This window comes from Hyla sarda, chromosome 2 (genome assembly GCF_029499605.1).
Source record: "Hyla sarda isolate aHylSar1 chromosome 2, aHylSar1.hap1, whole genome shotgun sequence".
Taxonomy (NCBI): Eukaryota; Metazoa; Chordata; class Amphibia; order Anura; family Hylidae; genus Hyla; species Hyla sarda.
The window spans coordinates 40,935,877-40,959,896 of record NC_079190.1 but is presented as its reverse complement, the minus strand read 5'-3'; the positions used below and the strand labels follow the sequence as shown (position 1 = coordinate 40,959,896).

Genomic DNA, 24,020 nt, shown 5'->3' with positions numbered 1-24,020 from the left:
GCTTTATAAAGGGGTAGTATTATGTCCCTGTCCCTCAAGTCCATGCTTATGATACATGACAATACCCTGCTGGCCTTAGAAGCAGCTGCCTGACATTGCATGCTGTTCTTGCCAGACTCCTTGCTCCTGTTGCATGCTGGGAGTTGAAGTTTTGCAACAGCTGGAGACACGCTAGTTGAGAAACACTGAATTATATCACATACATATATTCTCTTCTAAAGGCAATATGCCATCCTGTGCAGCAAGCCAAATAGGTTTAACGGCACAAAGAGATACAGTAGGGCCCCCCTAGACTTCTATGAGTGTCCTATTAAGACTCCATACAATTTAAAGGTTGTACTTAGCCATAAAAGTCTGAGTGCACAAGTCCTAATGCATAACTCTTAGCTCAGTCATTTTCCCTTTATTACTATTTTATTGCAATTTTAATAAAATGTGCTTTTTATTAGTGTTTTTATATATCCGTTTCCAATCTGTGCCTATGAGATTATTTGAATAGACTTGGCACTCAGCATTCAATTAAGCTGAGCAATTGTATGAGTGTATAATGCTTATTATAGATAGACAGAATAACAATCAGACTTTATATTTAAATTATCTATTTAAAAAAAATTAAAATAAAACTTTACCATGTGGGATCATCACTCTTACAGAAGAGTGATATTCAATATGTAAGTGCTTCATTATTTCTATTGTGGCGACATGGAAACGCTCTCGCAACAACATTTATTAACAGTTGCATTTAAAAAAAAACAAGATGGTAAAAGACTCAAATTGGGGTATGATACATTTGCTGCAATTTGGTGCAGTGGCGCAGGAAAGGGGGGTGGATATTTTTGTTGAAACAGTCACACAGCAGACATTTTCATAAGAACTATACCTTGTTTTCACAATGTGTGCTGATATTTTTAGGGGTGTTGCCTATGAAAAGGGACAGGCAAGGGGGAAGGGATTAGATTGCCCGAAATTTTTTTAAATGGCTGTAGCCCCCGAAAAATACCAGTCCTTAACAATTCCATCTCAGGGATGATGTAGACTAGGTACACAGTGTAAGATGCACCAGATTTTCAAATCTGATGCAATGTTAGACTGTCTAGTCTAAGGAAAACTTAGCACATTTTTAAATACCGCCCCCCCCCCCCCCCCCCCCACACACACACACACCTTCTACCCCACTAGTACCCTTTCTAATGTCAACTCATGGTGACTGTATTTACACCAAGATTTTACATTGCCCGAAAAATGTGACTTTTTATAGGGTTGCTCCTCACCTGGAATATGCAGTTCAGCTTTGGGCAGTAGCTCATAAAAAGGGCGTTATGGAGCTGGAAAGTGTACAGGGGCGGCAACTCAACTAATACGTGGCACAGAACATCTTAGCTATGATAAGAGATTACAATAATTACTTTTAATTTGTTTTGTCTCGAGAAGAGACATTTAAGTGGTGATATAATCAACTTGTTTAAGTATATAAATGGCCCATACAAAAATATGAGGAAAAACCTGGGAGTAAAACCTCTTTAAAAGGCAAGGGGGCACTCCCTTCACCTGGAGAAAAAGTCAAGGGGCACTCCTTCCATCTGCAGAAAAAGACAAGGGGGCATTCCCTCTGATTGGTGAAAAAAAGGTTTAAAGAGCACCTGTCACCAAGCTAAACTTTTCATATATTGTTCCTAATGTAATTATAAGACACTTTGCTATATATTTGCTGTTAAAATTCTCAACCTTTATATGTTTTTAATGTGAGTGAGATTGAAAATACGGCCGCTAGGTGGCTCTGTTCTGTTCCCTGTGCAAGTCAAACAGTTAGTTTGGTCTCCTCCCGGCCTAGCAGGAGACCAAACTCAGGAAGTGCGTGCAGGCATGGTGAGGCACAGTTCTCACAAGCTACAGTGACGTCATGCCTGCTGGGGAACGCACACTTTCTCCTGCCGGGAGCTCGCACAATGTAAACAAGGGGAAAGGTATGATACACAGCTTTTTAAAGCTTGGGAAAAGGGCAGGAGGGGTGTTAGGAGTAGATAGGGAATATAATCTGAGTTAGTTTAGAAAATATGGTTTGATGACAGGTACTCTTTAAAAGAGGCTTTCGGCAAATCACTTGGACTTCCCTGTTGTTTCGGAAGTATACTGTTTCAAGACGGTAGGGGGCGGGAGCTTGTCCTGATTATCTAGTGCAGGCAAAACCACTCCCACACACCATGTCCAATAGCTGCATGATGTTACCAATGCTGCACCGAGATCATGCATCTGTAGGACATCGAATGTGGGCGCCCCCCCTCTTGTCTTGGAACAGTAAACTCTCAGGGCTACCAAGGAGTGGAAGTGGAACATTGGGGAGCAGAATAAGTAGGACTTCAATCGCTAGGGACAACAAGCCTTTATCATAAGAACTGTAAATGTATGGAACATTCTACCTCAGGAACTGGTCACTGCCAAAATCATTGATGGTTGTAAACATTCTTAGATACATTCTTAGCAGAAAATAACATTAATGCATATGTAGAAATACAGAATCACATCCCCCACTCTTCATTCACCAATACTCCTTCCCTTCACCTCCTTGGATGAACTTGATAGACATGTTTCTTTTTTCAGAAACTTACTATATAACTATTCCCATCTTATAAACTGATAACTTAGTGCTAGCAAATGCCATCACTCTGTAATTGTTCAATCTCTCAGACCCCCAAGATCCTGAAATTTAAAAAAAAGAACTTCCTGTAGAGTATACAGCTGATAAGTACTGGAAGGATAAAGATGTTTTAATAGAAGTAATTTACAAATATGATACATTCAAAGAATTCAGAGCGCACTCACCCGGAGTCGGTCGCCGTACCAGAGATTCCAGCACCACTTATCCTCGGTCCATCAGGAATATCGCAGGAAATAGAGTGGGGGAGTTCTCAGATGCTGGCCACGGTCCGTATCACGCCCTCCGGCGCCGGAGGGCATGATACGCACCGTGGCCAGCATCTGAGAACTCCCCCGCTCTATCTCCTGCGATATTCCTGATGGACTGAGGATAACCGGTGCTGGAATCTCTGGTACGGCGACCGACTCGGGGTGAGTGCGCTCTGAATTCTTTGTATGTATCATATGGAATACCTTGTTTCTGATAGAGGAGCACCACCCCCAGTCATAGTGCAGTCTACCCTCATGCCATAGACTCTATGTGCTAAATATATGTGCCGGATTAGTGGACGTTCATGTGTCCGTACGACCAGATGAATATATAGCTGTGTATGTATCTAGCGGTGTAGGTGATTTCACCTCTTTGTATGTGTAATTTACAAATATGTTTAACTTTCTGGCACCAGTTGATTACATTTTTTTTTCCAGTGGAGTACCCCTTTAACATATCTGCCACCATATAAATAAAACTGTCAGCAGGCGATTTCTATCCATTATAAGGTATTACGTGGAATCCCCCATTTAGACTTTATCAGAACATGTTACAGACATCGTAATCGTCCATCTCCGGAGACGTCTTGAATTCATACATATAAACTGAACGAGGATTCCAGAAAATCAAAGGGATAACATTAGAAAAGGAACAATTTGTGGGGTTATCGGGAGGGAATTTCCCCTGGGTAGTGAAAAAGCCGCTGGACTCTTCCATAACATTGACTCTAATGTTCCCGCTCCGTGTTACAGTAGTAATCCTTGTAGCTGTTTATAAGGAGCCAATATTCCTATAATTCAATGTTACTTCAGTGAATTACAAAACGCTGCTTAACCTGCTTCCCTATAATTATTGATCTGGAAGAAAACAAGTATCCGGCTTCATTGCTCTGTCTTATGGGAAACATCAATGCTGCCAGAAGCTTCATAACCTACAGATATATTACTGGAAAAATATTGTCCATTAACAATACACCATGGTAGCCAAAAGGATGTCCCTCACTTATTAACATTAAATTTGTCATTAATCCTATAATAAGGGAGGGGCTCTACAATAAACTATATTGAAGAGTCCTTACTATTATTTTTTAATTGGTCTCTCCATTACCAAGAATATGTTAACACGTACAGTAGTTTATATGCTGCAGATATATAATCCGTAAGTTTTAATATTCACGCTATTCTTCTTTCAATCACTGGACGCAGAAGGACCCCCCCATAGGAAATTGGCCCTCATGGGTATTTTGCCACCTTCTAAGTAGTTTTCCCCATTTTCCGGGACAGAGAATGTGGATGCAGACAGAGTGCAGTATATAAGTAAGTGTGATTGGTCCTACCTACAGGGGGGGTGGTACATACAAATGACCTACAAGGGGGCAAACTACCTACAAGGGGCCAACTACCTATAGGAGGGTCCTACATACAGGCGCAAACTACCAATAGTGGGGTCCTACATACAGGGGACAAACTGCCCACAGGAGCGTCCTAAATACAGTGGGGTTCTACATAGAGGGGGCAAACTACCTACAGCTGGCAACCTACCTACACGGAGGTCATATATACTATCTACATGGAGGTACTACCTAACAGTAGGCAAACTACCTACAGTGGGATCCTTACAGTGAGGACAATGTATAAAGAAAATTCTGAAAAAAAACTGAACAAACCGAACCCATAATAAAAAAAACACACCAATAATTAGCTACACCCTTTGTTATCCAAGCTGAATTGTCCCTAAAAAATATTTTCAAGGGTTGTCAATTATTCCAGTGGATTTTCTTGCATGAAATTTGCACTACGTCTAAACAAACCCTAAAAAAAATTGTCTTATCAGTACCTCCCCCTCTGTAAAAACATTTTGAAGGTCATAATCATACTCCATGGGAATGTGCTCAATGCAACAGGGAGATTCTGCAAAATACCCACATTTTTGTGGGTTTTATGTACTGTAAATCACACAGTAGCATAACTAGAAGTTCCTTGGTCCCAACACAAATCTGCAACAAGGCACCCATGTACCATGTGCTGTTAATAATACTGGTGTCTTCTTATGGGCTTGTGGAGAATTAAGGCCCCTTAAGGCATCAGAGACAGCTGCTGGTGGTACTTGTGCACCACCTCTGCAAATACATTGGTAATCAAGAAATAGAGAAATAGAAAACATATATAGGGGAGAAATAGAAAAAGAAACATACTCACCTAGCCCCAGTTGCCTGCAGACTCCATCTGGTCCCCCGATCTTCTGTCTTCTTTCTGCTTCTGATACTAAGTTACTGCAGGACCTGTCGGCTCAGCCATTCACTGGCCGAAGTGGTGTCCTGTCAAGTGATTGACTGAGCCGACATGTCTTGCAGCAAGTCTCTCATCTTAGAAAAAGAGGGGAGACTGGGGGACCAGACAGTCGAATAGGAGCTGCAGGGAAGCAAGGCTAGATAAGTATATATATATATGTATATATATATATATATATATATATATATATATATATATGTGCATAGAAGATACATTCAAAGATAAAATATCCGCACTCACCATTAGGTTAGCGACAGCCAGCTCCTAGGAATTAATGATGGTTAGACCAACGGAACGGGGGCCATGCTGTAACGGGCGCTCAGGTGTGAGCCTCACACCTGAGCGCCCGTTACAGCATGGCCCCCGTTCCATTGGTCTAACCATCATTAATTCCTAGGAGCTGGCTGTCGCTAACCTAATGGTGAGTGCGGATATTTTATCTTTGAATTTATCTTCTATGCACATAGATTTTTCCTATGTTTGGATCTTCCCAGCACCACCATAGCTGACGGCCTTTTTGGACCCGCCTCCGTGTGAGCTGTTCGGTTGAAGTTTAACCCTATCAGTTCTGTAGTAATCGCAAGTAGTGCTATTCCTTTCTTTTTTACTCCATATATATATATATATATTTTTTTTTATTATTATTATTATTATTATTTCCTTCTTGCCCCAGCGTATTACATTTTGTAAAATAATGGACAACCCCTATATCTCCTATTTCTTACTATACAAATTCTATGGATTACAACATGCTAGCCAAACCCTCAACAGCCTTTAATACACCTCACAACCACTAGGTGGTCACCTATAGCACCAACATCTGCTGACAGAATAACAAGCCAAGCCAAGAAGCAAAGTAAGGAGAGAATTGGATTTGGCCACTGGAGTGCAAGAATCATGGGAGTCTCATCCTACCTGAATATCTGATGTAGAAAACATATTAAAGGGGTACTCTGGAGGAATACTTTTTTTTTTGTTTTCTTAATCAACTGGTGCCCGAAAGTTAAACAGATTTGTAAATTACTTCTATTAAAATATCTTAATCCTTCCAGTACTTATTAGGTGCTGAATACTAAAGAGGAAATTATTTTCATTTTGGAACACAGAACTCTCGAGCATAGTGCTCTCTGCTGACATCTCTGTCCATTTTAGGAACTATCCAGAGTAGGAGAAAATACACATAGCAAACATATGCTGCTCTGGACAGTTCCTAAGAAGAACAGAGATGTCAGCAGAGAGCACTGTGGTCATGATGTCAGCAGAGAGCTCTGTGTTCCAAAAAGAAAATCATTTCCTCTGAGTATTCAGCAGCTAATAAGTACTGGGAGGATTAAGAATTTTTTAATAGAAGTAATTTACAAATCTGTTTAACTTTCTGGCACCAGTTGATTTAAAAAAAAAAAAAAAAAAAAAGGTTTTCCACCGGAGTACCCCTTTAAAGGGTACCTCTCATCAAAAAAACTTTTGATATATTATAGATTAATGTATGCAGAATAACTTTACAATTGCATGTTATTAAAAAATATGCTTCTTTCTATTTAATTTTCAACTTTGAAGAAATTACCACTAGGGGTCTCCCCACCAGTCCTGTCAGCAAGCATTTCAGACTCATGCTGGAGTCCTAAACACTACGAGCTGCCAGTCTGCTTTGTTCACAAAGGAGAACACTCAGAGCTGCCAGCCTGCTTTGTTCACAGCCTGTTTGGCTGTGAACAAAGCAGGCTGGCATCTCTAAGTGTTTAGAACTCCAGCATGAGTCAGAAAAGCTTGCTGACAGGACTGATCAGGAAAAATACAATAGAAAGAAGCGTATTTTTCATTAACATGCTATTGGAAAGTTATCCAACATTCATTAATCTAAAATATATCAAAAGTTTATTTGATGAGAGGTACCCTTTAAGTTCCAATAATACAGTAAAATGCAGTGCGGTACTCACCCCTGTCTGTGTCATAAAGAAATACATAGTGATTCCAACCATAGTGATCCAACAAACTTAACAGAGCTCCTCGTAGGGATGGTCTCAGCTGGAGGACAAACTGGCTTTCTCCCTCTGTGGGGAAGCTGGGTGTGATGAGGGAGATGTGTAAAGCACTGCAGAATGAGGTCAGGGTGTGTACTGATCTCTTGTCATACAGTCCAAAGATGGCGAACACTCCTCTGGAATACTGGGAGCAAACTGAAAGGAAGAAGACACAGAAAGTTCAATGAAACAATGGATACAAGGAACATATGGAACAAAATGGCGGAGATTTACAGTCTGTATATTTATAGAGTCAGTTCTGCTTTATCTGTATTTAAAATATTATGCATATACGAGCATAGAGCCTTGTTATTTGTTATTATGAAAATGAGGTTCAAGTGTCCAGGGGGTTTTCCCCAGCATGGTAAGAGTCCAGGTAAGTCCAGCATATGTACTCTTTATTACTGCCCACTGGCTCGCTTACATCTGCCTATTCGGCTTAACGGATAGTGTTGCTCGCGAATATTCGCAATGCAAATTTTATTTGCGAATATCGCATATTCGCGAATTTCCGAATATTCGTGAATATAGCACTATATATTCGCAATCACGAATATTCATTATTATTATTTTTTCACAGTAAACATCACAGTGATCATCCCTCTCTGCTTCCAGCTTGTGTGGTATAAAGAAGGCTCTAATACTACTGTGTGAGACTGGGGTGCGAATTTTCGCATATGCGAAAAGTAGCATATGCAAATTTCCGCATATTCGAATTTTCGCAAATGCTAATTTTTGTATATGCTAATTTTCACATATGCAAATTTTCTCATATACGAATTTTCGCATATGCAAAATAAAACGTGAACATTACAAATATGCGAATTTAGCGAATATATGACGAATATTCGTCCATATATTCGCGAAATATTGTGAATTCGAATATGGCCTATGCTGCTCAACACTATTAACGGACCGGTACTAGATAAATAGGACGTGGGTTGGATTTTTCCACACTCTTACCATGCTGGGAGACACTCCCTGTGCACTTGAGCCTTATTTGCCTAATACCAAAAAGGTTTCGTATGGAGGCGAGTTAACCCTTTAATACCCAGGGCAGATGATGCACTGGTAAACGGATGTCATGTTTCATAGTTTGCAAAAGATGTATACAGTGGTCCCTCAAGTTACAATATTAATCGGTTCTGGGAAGACCATTGTATGTTGAAACCATTGTATGTTGAGACCAGAACTCTATGGCAACCAGGTAATTGGTTCTAAAGGCACCAAAATGTCATCCAAAAATAGGAAAAAGTGAGGATTAAAGAAAAATAAGTAGATAACTAATATAGATAAAGCAAATCCTTACATATAAAAGTAAGAAAGATCTGCTGGGAGCTGTAAATCACTGTCTATGTCAGTGTTTCCTAAGCAGGGAGCCTCCAGCTGTTGCAAAACTACAACTCCCAGCATGCCCGGACAGCCAAAGGCTGTCCGGGCATGCTGGGAGTTATAGTTTTGCAACAGCTGGGGGCTCCCTGCTTGGGAAAAACTGGTCTATGTAGAGGACAGGAGCTTCTTCCAGGTCCTGTACAGTACACGCAATGTCCTAAAAAAGTTAAATGGAGTCACCCTCACCTGGTGTCCAAAGGAGCAGCTATCCCTTGTACAGGTAAAGTGTACAGAACATGTTGCACCTCCCTGTACTGTAGGGGGCGCTACCAGACATCAGTCAGTGCATACGCTTCAGTAATACAGGGGTTTTACCAGTATATTGCCCATTCTGATTGATCAGTTCTTCCGGCCATTGACACGTTTCAAAGATCTGGACTGTCCATAGCATTGTATGTTGAGTCTGGTTTCAACTTACAATGGTCCAGAAAAGACCATTGTATGTTGAAACTATTGTATGTTGAGGCCATTGTAAGTTGAGGGATCACTGTATAACACTAGCGCGGGTAGTAGAAAGTAGTTGTGTGCCCAGACTGCTCCTGTATTATACGTATATGTCCCTATATCTCATACAAAAAATTATCAAATAAATATATTAAAAGATAAAAAGCGCTGAATGGGACTTATATGATTTAATAAAAATAGTGCATACCTGTGGATGAAAAGTGCGATTGACAGGCGATGATAAAGTACAACCGTGACTGGGACTTTAAGCTGAAGAAATATTAATATATAAATATGCTAAAATATCTTTTAACACATTTTATATATTAATATTTTTTCATCTTCTGAAAGTTCAAGTTACGGTTGCACTTTATCATCGCCTGTCAATCGCACTTTTCATCTACAGGTATGCACTGTTCTTATTAAATCATATAAGTCCCATTCAGCGCTTTTTATGTTTCATAGTTTATTGATTCAATTTATATATCATTTTTTAAAAATTTTTAAGGGGTTGTCCAGCGAAACAAACAGCCTGTGTATAGTATCACAAAATAATAATAAAGCAACTTACTAACATAATGCTATTAGCCAGTACAAAAATCTCTCCATATCAGCTGTGATCTGTGACATCAGTCACAATCTCTGATTACAGAGCTCCCACCCCTGCCCCCTTTCCCTTCTCCTTTCTGAGTACCAGACCCTTTATGTGAAGAGGGGAGCTCATATTACTTCTCCGGAGGCATTTCTCAGAAAAGACAGCAGTGAGCCTGTTCTGATGGAAACGTTTGTGATTGAGAAAGACTTCCTTTTGCCTCCAAATGTAATAAGCAGTAATATGAGCTCTCCCCTGTTCACATCAATGGTATTTTCCTGAGCAGAAAGAAGGGGAGGGGGGAGAAAGGATCGAATGTCACAGCTACAAGGGAGCAAGCAGAGCTGATATGGTGAGATCTGTGCAGTATGGCTAATAACATTATATTAGTAAGTTGCTTTAATAAACTTTAATACCATACACAGGCTGTTTCTTTCGCTGGCAACCCCTATAATTTTTCTGCTATAAAAAAATAAATACATAAAACTCCTTTATATTTTATGCATTACAGCTTTCCATTTTTTAGTCTTTACTGCAGATATATTGTAAATGATAAATCATTTAATTTAACACAAGCTTTTAGTACACATAGGTAATATTACATAACCATAGATGCCAGTAGCACAGTGTCGGGGTTCACGAGGCTTTTTTAGCGTGTTACATTCTCCGGAATCATAAAACATTAAAGAACTGCATAACCACCAGCTGAGATATAAATACCACCGCATATCTGGTTTTAATTAGGCAGGAATACATTGGTGTAACAAACTCCAATTAAATAGGAACTTCATAAATTATTGCTATTTAATAAATAAAAATAGTCGCGCACAGTTCAAGCTTCAAATCTTACTTGAAAATACTTCAGAAAAATAAAAAAAGATAAATAAATAAATGAATAAATAAATAAAATGGTTAATTACATTAACATTATTGCATAGTGGATAAGATTGAAAAAAATACAGTTTCAGCAAGTCAAATCTATAACCTTACTGTGTTGGTCCAGACCAGTGGATTCCACACTGTGGCCCTTTAGACGTTGCAAAACTACAACTCCCAGCATGCCCGGACAGCTATTGGCTGTCAGGGTATGCTGAGAGTTGTAGTTTTGCAAAAGCTGGTGGTCCAAACAGAGGCAAAACCTCCTATAAAGTAGACGCCTTATTCCTTCTTAACTTCAAATATGGCAAAAATCAGGACAAATCCCTGGATCAACATCCAAGCTCCTAAACTCTAGAACCCATAACTTTTTATATTACAATATTCCTTGTAAATATGATCAGTAAATATAACATTACAACATAGTGAGTAGAGAGTTCCATAGTCGCACAGCTCTTACAGTAAAGAATCCCTGTCTGTGATAATGGTAAAACCTTCTTTCCTCTATATGTAGAGGATGACCCCTTATCGAGAATTGAAAGAAACTTGGTACATGTTACTTATATGTCAACTAGAAATATAGAATAGTTAAATTAATCCTACCCCACCCCTATTTGTGAGGGTCAGGGTTTTGTCTGAAGTCCCATGCAAGTCTATGGGACTTTCTGTACCTTACACCACAAGCTCCGCACTACATCTCCTGATGAGTGTGTCAGTTCAGCTTGCAAGCCACACCCCTCCCATGGGAAACACCCCTTTTATTTTCAGACCCTTTTTGTTTCAGCTCAAGGCCGAAAACACCATTGTCACCCCATACATCCACATCACAGGTCCCTCAACCACAATATTTTTATCACAGCTCAGCCCCACTTTACTCCACAAGCACCACATTGCCAGGTGAAGGTATCAGGCTGACTTGCAAGCCACAACCCCCCCTAACTCCCCCCCCCCCCACACACACACACACAGACAAGCTACACCCTTGCAAAGCCAAACCCCAATCTATTAGCGGCCTACAATCTCTTCATCACAGTTCAGCCCCACCTGAAAACGGGATATGAGGTCGAGGAATGAGGTTGGGATATGAGGTCGAGGAATGAGGTCGGGATATGAGGAGGAGATATAGGAGGACAGGATATGAGGTCAGGATATAAGGTCAGGATATAACGATGGGATATGAGGACAGGATATGAGGTCAGGATATAAGGATGGGATATGAGGACAGGATATGAGGTCATGATATAAGGATAGGATATGAGATCAGCATAAGTGGACAGGATATGAGGACGAGATATGAGGAGGGGATATGAGGTCAGAATATGAGGTCAGGATATGAGGATGAGATATGAGGAGGGGATATGAGGACAGAATATGAGGTCAGGATATGAGGACAGAATATGAGGTCAGGATATGAGGACAGAATATGAGGTCAGGATATGAGGACAGAATATGAGGTCAGGATATGAGGACGAGATATGAGGAGGGGATATGAGGTCAGAATATGAGGTCAGGATATGAGGATGAGATATGAGGAGGGGATATGAGGACAGAATATGAGGTCAGGATATGAGGATGAGATATGAGGAGGGGATATGAGGACAGAATATGAGGTCAGGATATGAGGACAGAATATGAGGTCAGGATATGAGGATGAGATGTGAGGTTGGGATATGAGGACAAAAGCTTCATTGGAACTTTTCCTCTCTGACAAGGATTAGGTAGGAAGACCGGGCAATGCTGAGTACTCTACTATATGGAGGAAAAACTATGTTTTTGTTACAAGCCTTTCTGGAAGCATCCCAGCCACTGCCTGGCACTGGTCACTAAAGTTCAGTTTACTGTCCACAATGCCCCCAGGTCCCTTTCAGTGGCACCCCCGGCACCCCCTTGTGGTATCCCACAATTAAGTGAAACCTAATTGGAGTAAGTTAGATCAATATCCACCCTCTGTTTCCTATCACCGAGCTTGTTGCTAACCACATATTGTCATTTTATGTACAGCTAGAAGCCATCAACATTATTGGTAAAACACTACTCTGTTTCCATGGCAATAGGTGTTCGCTTTTAAACTGACAGTCACTGGGGTATGTGTGAAATGCCTTAGAAAAGTCCAAATACACAACATTCACAGCCTTAAGTTCAATGTAGGACTGACCTCCTTCTAGAACAAGCATAGGCAAACTTCGACACGACAGATGTTTTGGACTACATCTCCCATGATGCATTTTGCAACATTATGGCTGTAAAAGCATCATGGGAGATGTAGTTCAAAACATCTGTAGTGCCTAAGGTTACCTATGCTTGTCCTAAAAGTTGATCAGAATGATCCCTGATAAACCCAGGACAGTGCTGTATTATAGGATTATTTTCATTGAGATACATTAAAAATTGTTAACACCAAAAACTCCAACTTGCATGGGTGCATACACCACGCAAGGCCTCTACTCATTGTAGATAATTAAACATACTTCATTATTTAAAGGGGTACTCCCACCCTAGACATCTTATCCCCTATCCAAAGGATAGGGGATAAGAGGTCTGATCGCGGGGGTCCCGCCGTTGGGGACACCCGCATTATTGCATGTGGCACCCACCTGTTTTTTTACCGGAACCACTGGAGGGTCTGAGTCGCGACTATGGGAACGGAAGACGGAAGTCCGTGATGTCAGGACTCCGCCCCCCTGTGATGTCCCGCCCGTCCCCTCCCATAGTCTTGCATTGAGGGGATGTGGCGTGATGTCACACGGGGGTTGAGTCCTGACGTCACGGACTTCCTTTCCCGTAGTCGCGACTCAGACCCTCCAGCGGTTCCGGTGAAAAAACAGGTGGGTGCCGCATGCAATAATGCGGGTGTCCCCAACGGCGGGACCCCGCGATCAGACATCTTATCCCCTATCCTTTGGATAGGGGATAAGATGTCTAGGGTTGGAGTACCCCTTTAAATTATAATGCACATTTACACTAAAAAAGGGAAGATCAATAACCCATTCAAAGATAATATTAAAATCACATTTTATTAGTTGTCATATTAAAATCTACATAGATGAAATACAGAGAACTGGCAAAAAATAGCGTGTTATCCAAATTGCAGTAATTAGTATGTTATGGTGTATATAGTAATAATACACTAAAGGTAGAGAAGCCTTATAAACATATATTTCTAGATACCTAATCAACACTTTTGTGAAAGCCAGGCAATAAGGTGCTACATTAGGTATAACCCCCAATCCGGATATAACAACCAATGAGCCTGTGCTACTTATACCATATCATGTATCCAAAATGAAGTATATGGTTCCTCAGAACTTCACACAGCACTCACCCATAGGCATACCCATATTAAAAATAGTTGTAGGAATGGGTAAAAAGATAGATGGATGGATGCTTATGAGATAGATAGATAAAATTCACAGAAGAAGCAGCACATCTGCCAAATAATTTAGGTAGGAATTAAATAGGTGCTCGCAGTTATAGGACACTTGGTTAGAGGCTCCAACTTAAGTAGTAGCAGAGAAGAGCGCAGCACACAAAAAGTGTCTTGGTGCAAATTTTTTTTTAATTTCTATTCCATCCTTAGCAAGCAAAAAAAGTTCGTTTTGGTAGCCTCACACCACCATCTTCAGGAATAATACAATGAACAAACACTGGCTCTTAAAGGGGTACTCCGGTGGAAAACTTTTTTTTTTTATCAACTGGTGCCAGAAAGTTAAACAGATTTGTAAATTACTTCTATTTAAAAAGCTTAATCCTTCCAGTAGTTATTAGCTGCTGAATACTACAGAGGAAATTCTTTTCTTTTTAGAACACAGAGCTCTCTGCTGACATCTCTGTCCATTTTAGGAACTGTCCAGAGCAGCATATGTTTGCTATTGGGATTTTTTTCCTACTCTAGACAGTTCCTAAAATGGACAGAAATGCCAGCAGAGAGCACTGTGGTCATGATGTCAGCAGAAAGCACTGTGTTCCAAAAAGAAAATAATTTCTTCTGTAGTATTCAGCAGCTAACAAGTACTGTAAGGATTAAAAAAAAGTAATAGAAGTAATTTACAAATCTGTTAAATTTTCTGGCAGCAGTTGATTAAAAAAAAAAAAAAAAAATGTCCACTGTAAAAAAGCCACAACTGACATCATCAATTCATATTACATCATATCAATATTAAGATACAAATACAACAAATTTACATAAAAGTGCATGTGCATAATTAATACATAAATATTATATAAACATCATTAATTTATAGTGCAGATAAACATCATCTGCAAATAAATATGGATAGTGCCAATAAGTATATGTGCAAAATATCCTGGAATATTTCATTTTTGCTAAAAACCCCATAAATAGTGAAAATATAGTGACGGTGCTAATTAAAAACATGAATCATACTATCTGATTCATGTTTTTAATTAGCACCGTCACTTTATCTTCACTATTTATGGAGTTTTTACCAAAAATGGCATATACATATTGGCACTATCCGTATTTATTTGCACATGATGAGGGACATTTATCAATGTTTGCTTCTGTCATCCTTTTTTTAGTAATTTTTTCCTTACTTTTTTTTTGCTTATGTGTGACTTATTTATCATCTGCTTTCAGCCTGTTGATAATTTTCTTTCACGTAAGCAATTTTTTCTTTTTTACTTTGGTAGTAGCTTTTTCTGCTCCATGTTTGAGCTGGAGTAAATTTAGTTGATTTTTAATAAATACCAGACTACCCGTAGTCCATTTTAAAATTATTACTTCGTAGTTAAGTTTTGGAAAACTTGCTTTTCTCGCTTTCCAGTCAAAATGTCGCACGAAAAATCGCGTAGTTGCAGGTGCGACATTCACATTGCGAATATTTGTGCCCAACACTACTAGATGGATAGATATGAGATAGATAGATATGAGATAGATAGATATGAGATAGATATGAGATAGATAGATATGAGATAGATAGATATGAGATAGATATGAGATAGATAGATATGAGATAGATAGATATGAGATAGATATGAGATAGATAGATAGATAGATAGATAGATATGAGATAGATAGATATGAGATAGATATGAGATAGATAGATAGATAGATAGATAGATAGATAGATAGATATGAGATAGATATATATGAGATAGATATGAGATAGATAGATAGATAGATAGATATGAGATAGATAGATATGGGATAGATATGAGATAGATAGGTAGATGTGAGATAGATAGATATGAGATAGATAGATATGAGATAGATATGAGATAGATAGATATGGGATAGATAGATAAAAAAATAGATAGGAGATAGATAGATATGAGATAGATAGATAGATAGATAGATAGATAAATAGATAGGAGATATATATATCAACATAAGATAAATAAATAGGCATCAAGATTACGACTATGTCTCAATGAAAATATTTCTAGAACACTGCACCAATCCATTCATCCATTTCATCTATTTGTTTGTCTGCCTCACATCACTTCCAGAATAGGTAAACTTGTTTTCCACTTTCCCAATATTTTCTATTAAACACAGAGAATTCTGGGACTATTGGTTTATTGTCTTTGTAGTCCTATCTTGTTTTGATAACTAATTCTTTATGAGATCAATCACAATCTATCGAAGACTTTCAAGGAATCTTCCTTTTTATTTCCTCCTCTCGCTGTCTAGAAATCTTCTGACACCTGCTCTACCTACCTTCACATTACTGAATGGCGCTTATCTGTCAAGTGTCCCCTTTGACAGCGAGTTGGGAATCGCTAAAAATTCATCGCTGTCTCTTTCTTCTCCGGAGGAACAGAGCAAACAGCGGGTGTGCTTTCTCCTGGATGCTGGGAAATATGTCGATTTAGGGTTGTAAGGTATTAACACCATGTATATCCTGCAGGGCAGCTATTGAGGGTATTGTCGGATTGTATCTGAATGAATATCTGCTATCTATCTATAAAGAAATGATAATATTCTACAGCTAAGGCAATTTATATTTTTATACTGTAGAATAAAAAAAACTCTAGGGCTCCAATGCAAAATCTGTAATGGGGTCCTCCACCTTTACTTATCATTTATTGTACTGGTCTCATACAAAGAAGAGGATCCAGATATGACTACATCCAATGCATCTACTATAGTCATTGCTATATATATATATATATATATATATATATATATATATATATATAGTCAGTGTCAGACTATGGTGGCTTCAGTCCACTATTCATCTATACTGGACGTGGACATTTCCACATTTAAAGGGGTTATCTGGGGTTAGAAAAACAGAGCTAATTTCTTCATATAACAGCACCACATCTGCCCTCAGGTTTTGTGTGGTATTGCAGCTCAGTTCCATTGAAGTGAATGGAGCCAAGTTTTGCTGTTTTGGGGAAAAATAAATAGTTATGTTTTTATCATTGTGGCAGGTACATACTTGGGAAAGAATGGTGAAGCTTGTAGCCTGGGTCCTAGGTATCAGGCAGATTCAACAAACCAATCTGCTAATCGTCTTGGTTATATGTTCACTGAAGTACTGTTAGATAGTGAGCTAAATATTTTATCAGTGGGGTCTGACCAATGGGACCCCCACAAATCCCAAGAATGGGAAGAAAATTATTTCTGGAATGGATGCAGAGCAGGGTACATGTGCAACCAGTGCTCCATTTGCAGTTTTCCACTACATGATGCGATGAAGAGACCCAAGTACAGCACTCGGGCATCTCCAGCACTCCCATAGAAAGGGTTGTGCTCCTCCTTGAGAGCTGGGGTCCCATTCCTGAAATCGTGATCAGCTACTTATCCACAATCCTGTCTGAAATCGGTTTTGTGAAAAAGAGGTCCAGGATTTTCTGCTTCCCTTCATACCGCCAAATAGTCATAATGACGCTTGAGAAGTTTGGGCGGGTAGATCCACCAATCACTAGAAAGGAAAACCAATGTTCCCTTTTGGCTCCATTACACAAATTGTAGGGGCCACAGACATCATTCCTCAGGTCATAAGGGTCATTCCCTTGACTGCATTCTTATAGGCATTATTAGGGAGATTTAACAAAACCATAGCAACCAATCAGATCGCTACTTTCATTTTGCAGAGGCCTTGTTAAAAATGAAAGAAGCGAGCTGATTGGTTGCTGTGGGCAACAACTGGGCAACTTTTCCTCTGGACGGGTTTTGATAAATCTCCCCCTATATCAGGCAATCGTAAGAAAATACACTCTGGCCTTGTACTGTCCTTTTATTATTTTTTATTACAGTAAGCATTATAAATGAAGTACGGATCATTTCCTGCACACTGGACCATGATAGTATAAACTGCATGGAACAACCGTCCTAACATGATGAAAGACTTGCAGAATCATAGTGGTCATGGAACTACAAATTTTCCTAACTATAGTCATTTTCTTGTTCCAATCCAACACTGGATTGGATTTTTTGGCAGCCAGACTCCAATGATATACGGGCGTCTGATCCTGGGAGTAACTTATCACTACAGTAGAGGACTGTATCACACGTTCCGGTCTCAGCTAGTGTCTGAGATCAGCACTGAAAGGGCCCATTATAATCTGTTCAAATGTAGGAGATAGGACAGGTTAGGCTAAAAATCTGCTAATAAATGGAAACCGGATGGAACCCATTAAAGTCAAAGGGAACCTTTGGGATCCAGTTGGTTCCGTTGTGCAACGTCGACTGTCCAGCTCAGTTTTTCTGTAGCAGACGGACTCTGTGTGACAGAACCTCCGACACAGATGTGATCCCTTAGGCTAAGTTTCCACTTGTTTTTTTTATTTTTTTATTTTGAAAACTGCCACTGCAGTTTTTGAGCCAAAGTCAGAAGTGGATCCATAAAGAAGGAGAAGTGTATGTCCTATTCCTTTTGAATACACTTCTGGCTTTGGCTCAAAAACTGCCAGAAAAAAAACAAGTGGAAACTTAGTCTTAAAATATTATAGGGATACTACTATGAATAACCTGAACTAAATAGGGCATAATTATGCTTTGCCCTGCAAAGTGTACAACAGTGGCATTATAGTTAAAGGAATTGTCCAATTTAGAGAACCAAATTATTTTATAGAAAGGGATCCTTTGTAACTGCAGAGTGTAACACTAACATTTCAGTTGACTGGAACACTGATGATAGTGGATCCGCTGGACCTGTGTGGTAGATGACTCGGACCGTACCAGAGAGAGGAGTCTAAGGTGCAGATGGTTATCAGCAGAGCCCCCTGCAAAGCGGGATGGACTTGCTGCTGCAGGCAGCACCCAGGTCGCTACCCCTGGCACGGTTAGACCACACAGATGGTTGAGGAGATTCAAGGCACAGGTGGGATAAGGCAACTCGTGGTCAGGATAGCAGAAGGTCAGGGCTGGTGGCACAGTAGCATAGTCAGGAATGTAGCAAGTGGTCAGTAAGCAGACAGCAAAGGAGCAAGATCAGGTCACGGAGCAAAGGGTATGATACACTGCAAGGCAACTTTCAGGAACACTTTCAGGCACTAGGGCAACAAAGATCCAGCAGGGAAGTGTGGGAGGAGGAGGAATTTAACAATGAGCCACAGGTGTAATGGGCACACTGGCCCTTTAAATCTTAAAGCTCCGACGCACACGCGCCCTAGGGGAAGAGGACACGCGCGCCGGAGAAGAGACACAGAGGCGGGGGCAAGAGAAGCACCAGGTGAGTGACGGGCTAAGATTTGCATGCGGGCGTGTCCCGCAATGCAAATCCCAGCGCCGCATGCAGCAGCAAGTAATGGGACCATGAGCGCATAACGTAACACAGAGAAGTAAGGCTGGGTTCACATGTATCAGGCGTCCAGCACAGTTTCCCTCTGGCGTGAACCGGAGGGGAAACTGATGCTGGAAATGATCCCATTCATTTAAATGGGACAGTTCACAATCATCCAGCATCTAATTTATGATGCTGGATGGTTGGACACTGCGCTTACAGTGTTCCCCTGTCCTCTGTCCAGAAACAATGGACGCCAGATGTCATACAACTGATGAAAACTTATCATCAGTTGTGGCATTAGTTGCGTCCAGATCTTGGCTGAGTTCACATATGCTGGACGCCTGATGTATGTGAACCCAGCCTAACAGAGAGCATCCTGCCCAGTCCTGTATTGCACAGAAAACCTATGGAGCTGTATGGGCACTGTGTAATATTTCATTTCCTCACTGGTGGCGTTGCAGAGAAATTGAGAACATTACTAACAGATTTCCCGACAGATAACAGGTCAACCCGGGAGGTCCAAAAAAAGGGAAAACTTTGTTATTAGCTTGTTGTAAGGTGACCTATCTAATAAGTATGAATTGTCCAAGGTGGAAAACCCCTTTAAATTTACACAGCTCAAAAAAATAAAGGGAACACTTAAACAACACAATGTAACTCCAAGTCAATGACACTTCTGTGAAATCACACTGTCCAGTCAGGAAGCAACACTGATTGACAATCAATTTCACATGCTGTTGTGCAAATGGGACAGACAACAGGTGGAAATAATAGGCAATTAGCAAAACACCCCCAATAAAGGAGTGGTTCTGCAGGTGGTGACCACAGACCACTTCTCAGTTCCTATTCTGGCTGATGTTTTGGTCACTTTTGAATGCTGGTGGTGCTTCCATTCTAGTGGTAGCATGAGACGGAGTCTACAACCCACACAAGTGGCTCAGGTAGTGCAGCTCATCCAGGATGGCACATCAATGCGTGCTGTGGCAAGAAGGTTTGCTGTGTCTGTCAGTGTAGTGTCCACAGCATAGAGGTGCTACCAGGAGACAGGCCAGTACAGGAGACAGGCCATAGGAGGGTAACAACCCAGCAGCAGGACCGCTACCTGCAAGGAGGAGCAGGAGGAGCACTGCCAGAGCCCTGAAAAATGACCTCCAGCAGGCCACAAATGTGCATGTGTCCACTCAAACGGTCAGAAACAGACTCCATGAGGGTGGTATGAGGGCCCGACATCCACAGGTGGGGGTTGTGCTTACAGCCCAACACCGTGCAGGACGTTTGGCATTTTAGCCAGAGAACACCAAGATTGGCAAATTAGCCATTGGCACCCTGTGCTCTTCACAGATGAAAGCAGGTTCATACTGAGCACATGTGACAGACGTGACAGAGTCTGGAGACGCTGTAGAGAATGTTCTGCTGCCTGCAACATCCTCCAGCATGAACGGTTTGGTGGTGGGTCAGTTATGGTGTGGGGTAGCATTTCTTTGGGGGACCGCACAGCCCTCCATGTGCTTGCCAGAGGTAGCTTGACTGCCATTAAATACCGAGATGGGATCCTCAGTCCCCTTGTGAGACCATATGCTGGTGCGGTTGGCCCTGGGTTACTCCTAATGCAAGACAATGCTAGACCTCATGTGGCTGGAGTGTGTCAGCAGTTCCTGCAGGAGGAAGGCATTGATGCCATGGACTGGCCCGCCCGTTCCTCGGACCTGAATCCGATTGAGCACATCTCGGACATCATGTCTCACTCCATCCACCAACACCACGTTGCACCATAGACTATCCAGGAGTTGTCGGATGCTTTAGTCCAGGTCTGGGAGGACATCCCTCAGGAGACCATCCACCACCTCATCAGGAGCATGCCCAGGCATTGTAGGGAGGTCATACGGGCACTTGGAGGCCACACACACTACTGAGCCTCATTTTGACTTGTTTTAAGGACATTACATAAAGTTGGATCAGCCTGTAGTGTGGTTTTCCACTTTGATTTTTAATGTGACTCCATATCCAGACCTCCATGGGTTGATAAATTTGATTTTCATTGATAATTTTTGTGTGATTTTGTTGTCAGCACATTCAACTATGTAAAGACGAAAGTATTTCATATGATTAGTTCATTCATTCAGATCTAGGATGTGTTATCTTAGTGTTCTCTTAATTTTTATGAGCAGTATAATAAGATACTACCACAGTGATCCCTCAAGTAACAATATTAATCGGTTCCAGGACGACCATTGTATGTTGAAACCATTGTAGGGATAGACCATAACTCTATGGAAACCTGGTAATTGGTTCTGAAGCCCCAAAATGTCATCCAAAAATAGGAAAAGGTGAGGATTAAAGAAAAAATAAGTGGATAAATAATACAGATAAAGCAAGTCCTTACATATAAAAGTAATAAAGATCTGCTGGGAGCTGTAATCACTGTCTATGTAGAGGACAGGAGCTTCTTCAGGGTCCTGTACAGAACACACAGTGTCCTAAAAAGTAATATGGAGCCGCCCTCACCTGGTGTCCAAAGGAGCAGCTAACCCTGGTACAGGTAAAGAGTACAGAACATGTAATACCTCCCTATACTGTAGGGGGCGCTACCAGACACCAGTTAGTGCATAATCTTCAGTAATACAGGTGTTTTACCAGTGAATGTCCATTCTGATGTTTTACAGAACTGGACTGTCTGTAGCTTTGTATGTTGAGTCTGGTTTCAAGTTACAATGGTCCAGAAAACACGATTGTATGTTGAAGTCATTGTAATTTGAGGGATCACTGTATAGCTTCTATGAAGGGTGCCACGTAGTGTGAATAAGCCCCTAGGCCCCATTCACATGTACCGTATCTTCTGCGGATTTGATGCTGTGTTCAACTAATATATATATATATATATATATATATATATATATATATATATATAAAAGGGGCCAGAGGTGTGGAGAAATCGGCACTGTATGAAACCAAGAGCTTATAGCTCAGCAGCGGGTGCTCTGCCTCTCAGGTCTTGACCCCAAACCAGGATAAATCCAGTAAACAAGTGAAGAAGCGGCACTCCAAAAATCCATTAGGTTGTATTTATTCACCCATCAGGTGCAAAGGTGCGACGTTTCAGCCTCACAATGAGGCTTGAGAAAAGCCTCATTGTGAGGCTGAAACGTCGCACCTTTGCACCTGATGGGTGAATAAATACAACCTAAAGGATTTTTGGAGTGCCGCTTCTTCACTTGTTTAAAATATATATATATATATATATATATATATATATATATATATATATATATATACATATTAATAAAACAACTTCAGCTAATCTGCAATGAATACGGTATGTGTGAATGTAACCTTACACAGTTTTTATGTTTTTATCTCCCCAATAAATATGTCATATAGGGCTGCTGTGGTTGGAGACCTATGCGATGGGACATGATTGTAGCTTTCTCTATAGAAATCCTATATTGTGGGCTTATACTGTACATCTGTACATCTATACTGTACATCTTAAAAATGGTCATACCGTATCTCCCTACCAAACAGGATAAGCCACAATGTAAAAGCTTTTACAAAGTGACCATAATGAGCACCCCCCTATAAAGAGCCCCCTATATTGACACTTAATACATAACCAAGTATTAGGTTAATTCATCCATACTTCCTTTATATCCCTCTTTCTTCTTTATATTAAAAGGAACTTGTAAAAATGTATTAGAATTTTTGCTATATTAAGACAACGTCAAACTGAACCCGCGTCCTCACACCTTGTTCCTTACTTCACAAATCTCTATAGCTAAAATATACAGTAACTGTAGACGCCTAAAAACCCAGCAGTTACCTTCCCCTCACAAGACACGTATCATCCTTCTTCTGCTATGAGACATATCCGTCTCTCTTATTTTTGCCCACGGTTACACCTCAAAACACATTCAGCTTTTCCCAGTACTAACACAGCGAGTGTAATGACTTTGTATACTACAAGCCATTGGGGAAGGAGCCTTTGATCATGAGAAGCAAGTCAGGAAATGTTGAAAAATACATTTGTGAGATTGGTAAATTTTAGTCGCTGTTTAGGAACATTACAAGATAATTACAGGTACAATTATAATTTCATGCTGCCAGTCAGGCGGCCACCAGACGCGGCCACGCTTCTATGAGGCGCAAGGAGATTTAACTACATTTTTTAGTTTTTTGCATATGTTAGTAAAGCTTAATCCCTGTAATAATAATAAAAAATCATAAGTGAGAAAGATTTGCATGAAAAAAAAATCTGCAGTGTATACCAGTATCAGCACAGTATACCGTATACCTCTATATAATAATCATAATGGTTACCAAATAATTACCGCAATCCCAGTTCTGACTGCCTTGCATTTTACATCTGTGTCCAGACATCATTTATAGGTCATGGGGTCAATATAGTTAACAATATAAAACGAGAAAAAGACGAAGGGAGAAGATGCTAGACAGCTATTCGGGGACTCTGCAATCTGAACATGAGGCGAGATACTAATCTCGCTTCATGACAGATACTGCCCTGCCCTGTAAATAACTAGTCCTGCTCCCAGCTAAGATGCAATAGTTTTAGGTTTAGACAATGCTCTGTGAGTTACATATATCAGGAGTGGCAGCACAAAGCTCGCTGATGGTTTGCTACAATTACACCAACCTATATAACAAGAAAGCTGTGGCAGACAACAACGTGAATGCAAATAATGTTTATTGTTTAAAAATTACAATAAAAAACAGGAATGGCATCGGACAAATATGGAACATCTCTCATGTAGAAGCTACTGATATGAGATAATATAAAATGCCAAC

At 40.4% G+C, this 24,020-nt stretch overlaps 1 protein-coding gene across 13 annotated transcripts in view; it reads right to left on the bottom strand.

The window, feature by feature from the left end:
* GRIA4 (glutamate ionotropic receptor AMPA type subunit 4) overlaps positions 1-24,020 on the bottom strand; it is a 361,383-nt gene that overhangs the window by 232,936 nt on the left and 104,427 nt on the right. For 12 of the 13 annotated variants that reach the window (XR_008889509.1, XR_008889510.1, XR_008889511.1 and 9 more), the window contains one exon: positions 7,134-7,373. Coding sequence is in view for 8 of the 13 variants with exons in the window: in XM_056561599.1 (XP_056417574.1) it covers positions 7,134-7,373 (240 nt within the window). In the remaining 5 variants the exon portion in view is untranslated. Of the gene's footprint in view, positions 1-7,133; positions 7,374-12,676; positions 12,711-24,020 lie in introns of those variants that run through there. The other variant, XM_056561601.1, reaches the window with a different exon arrangement.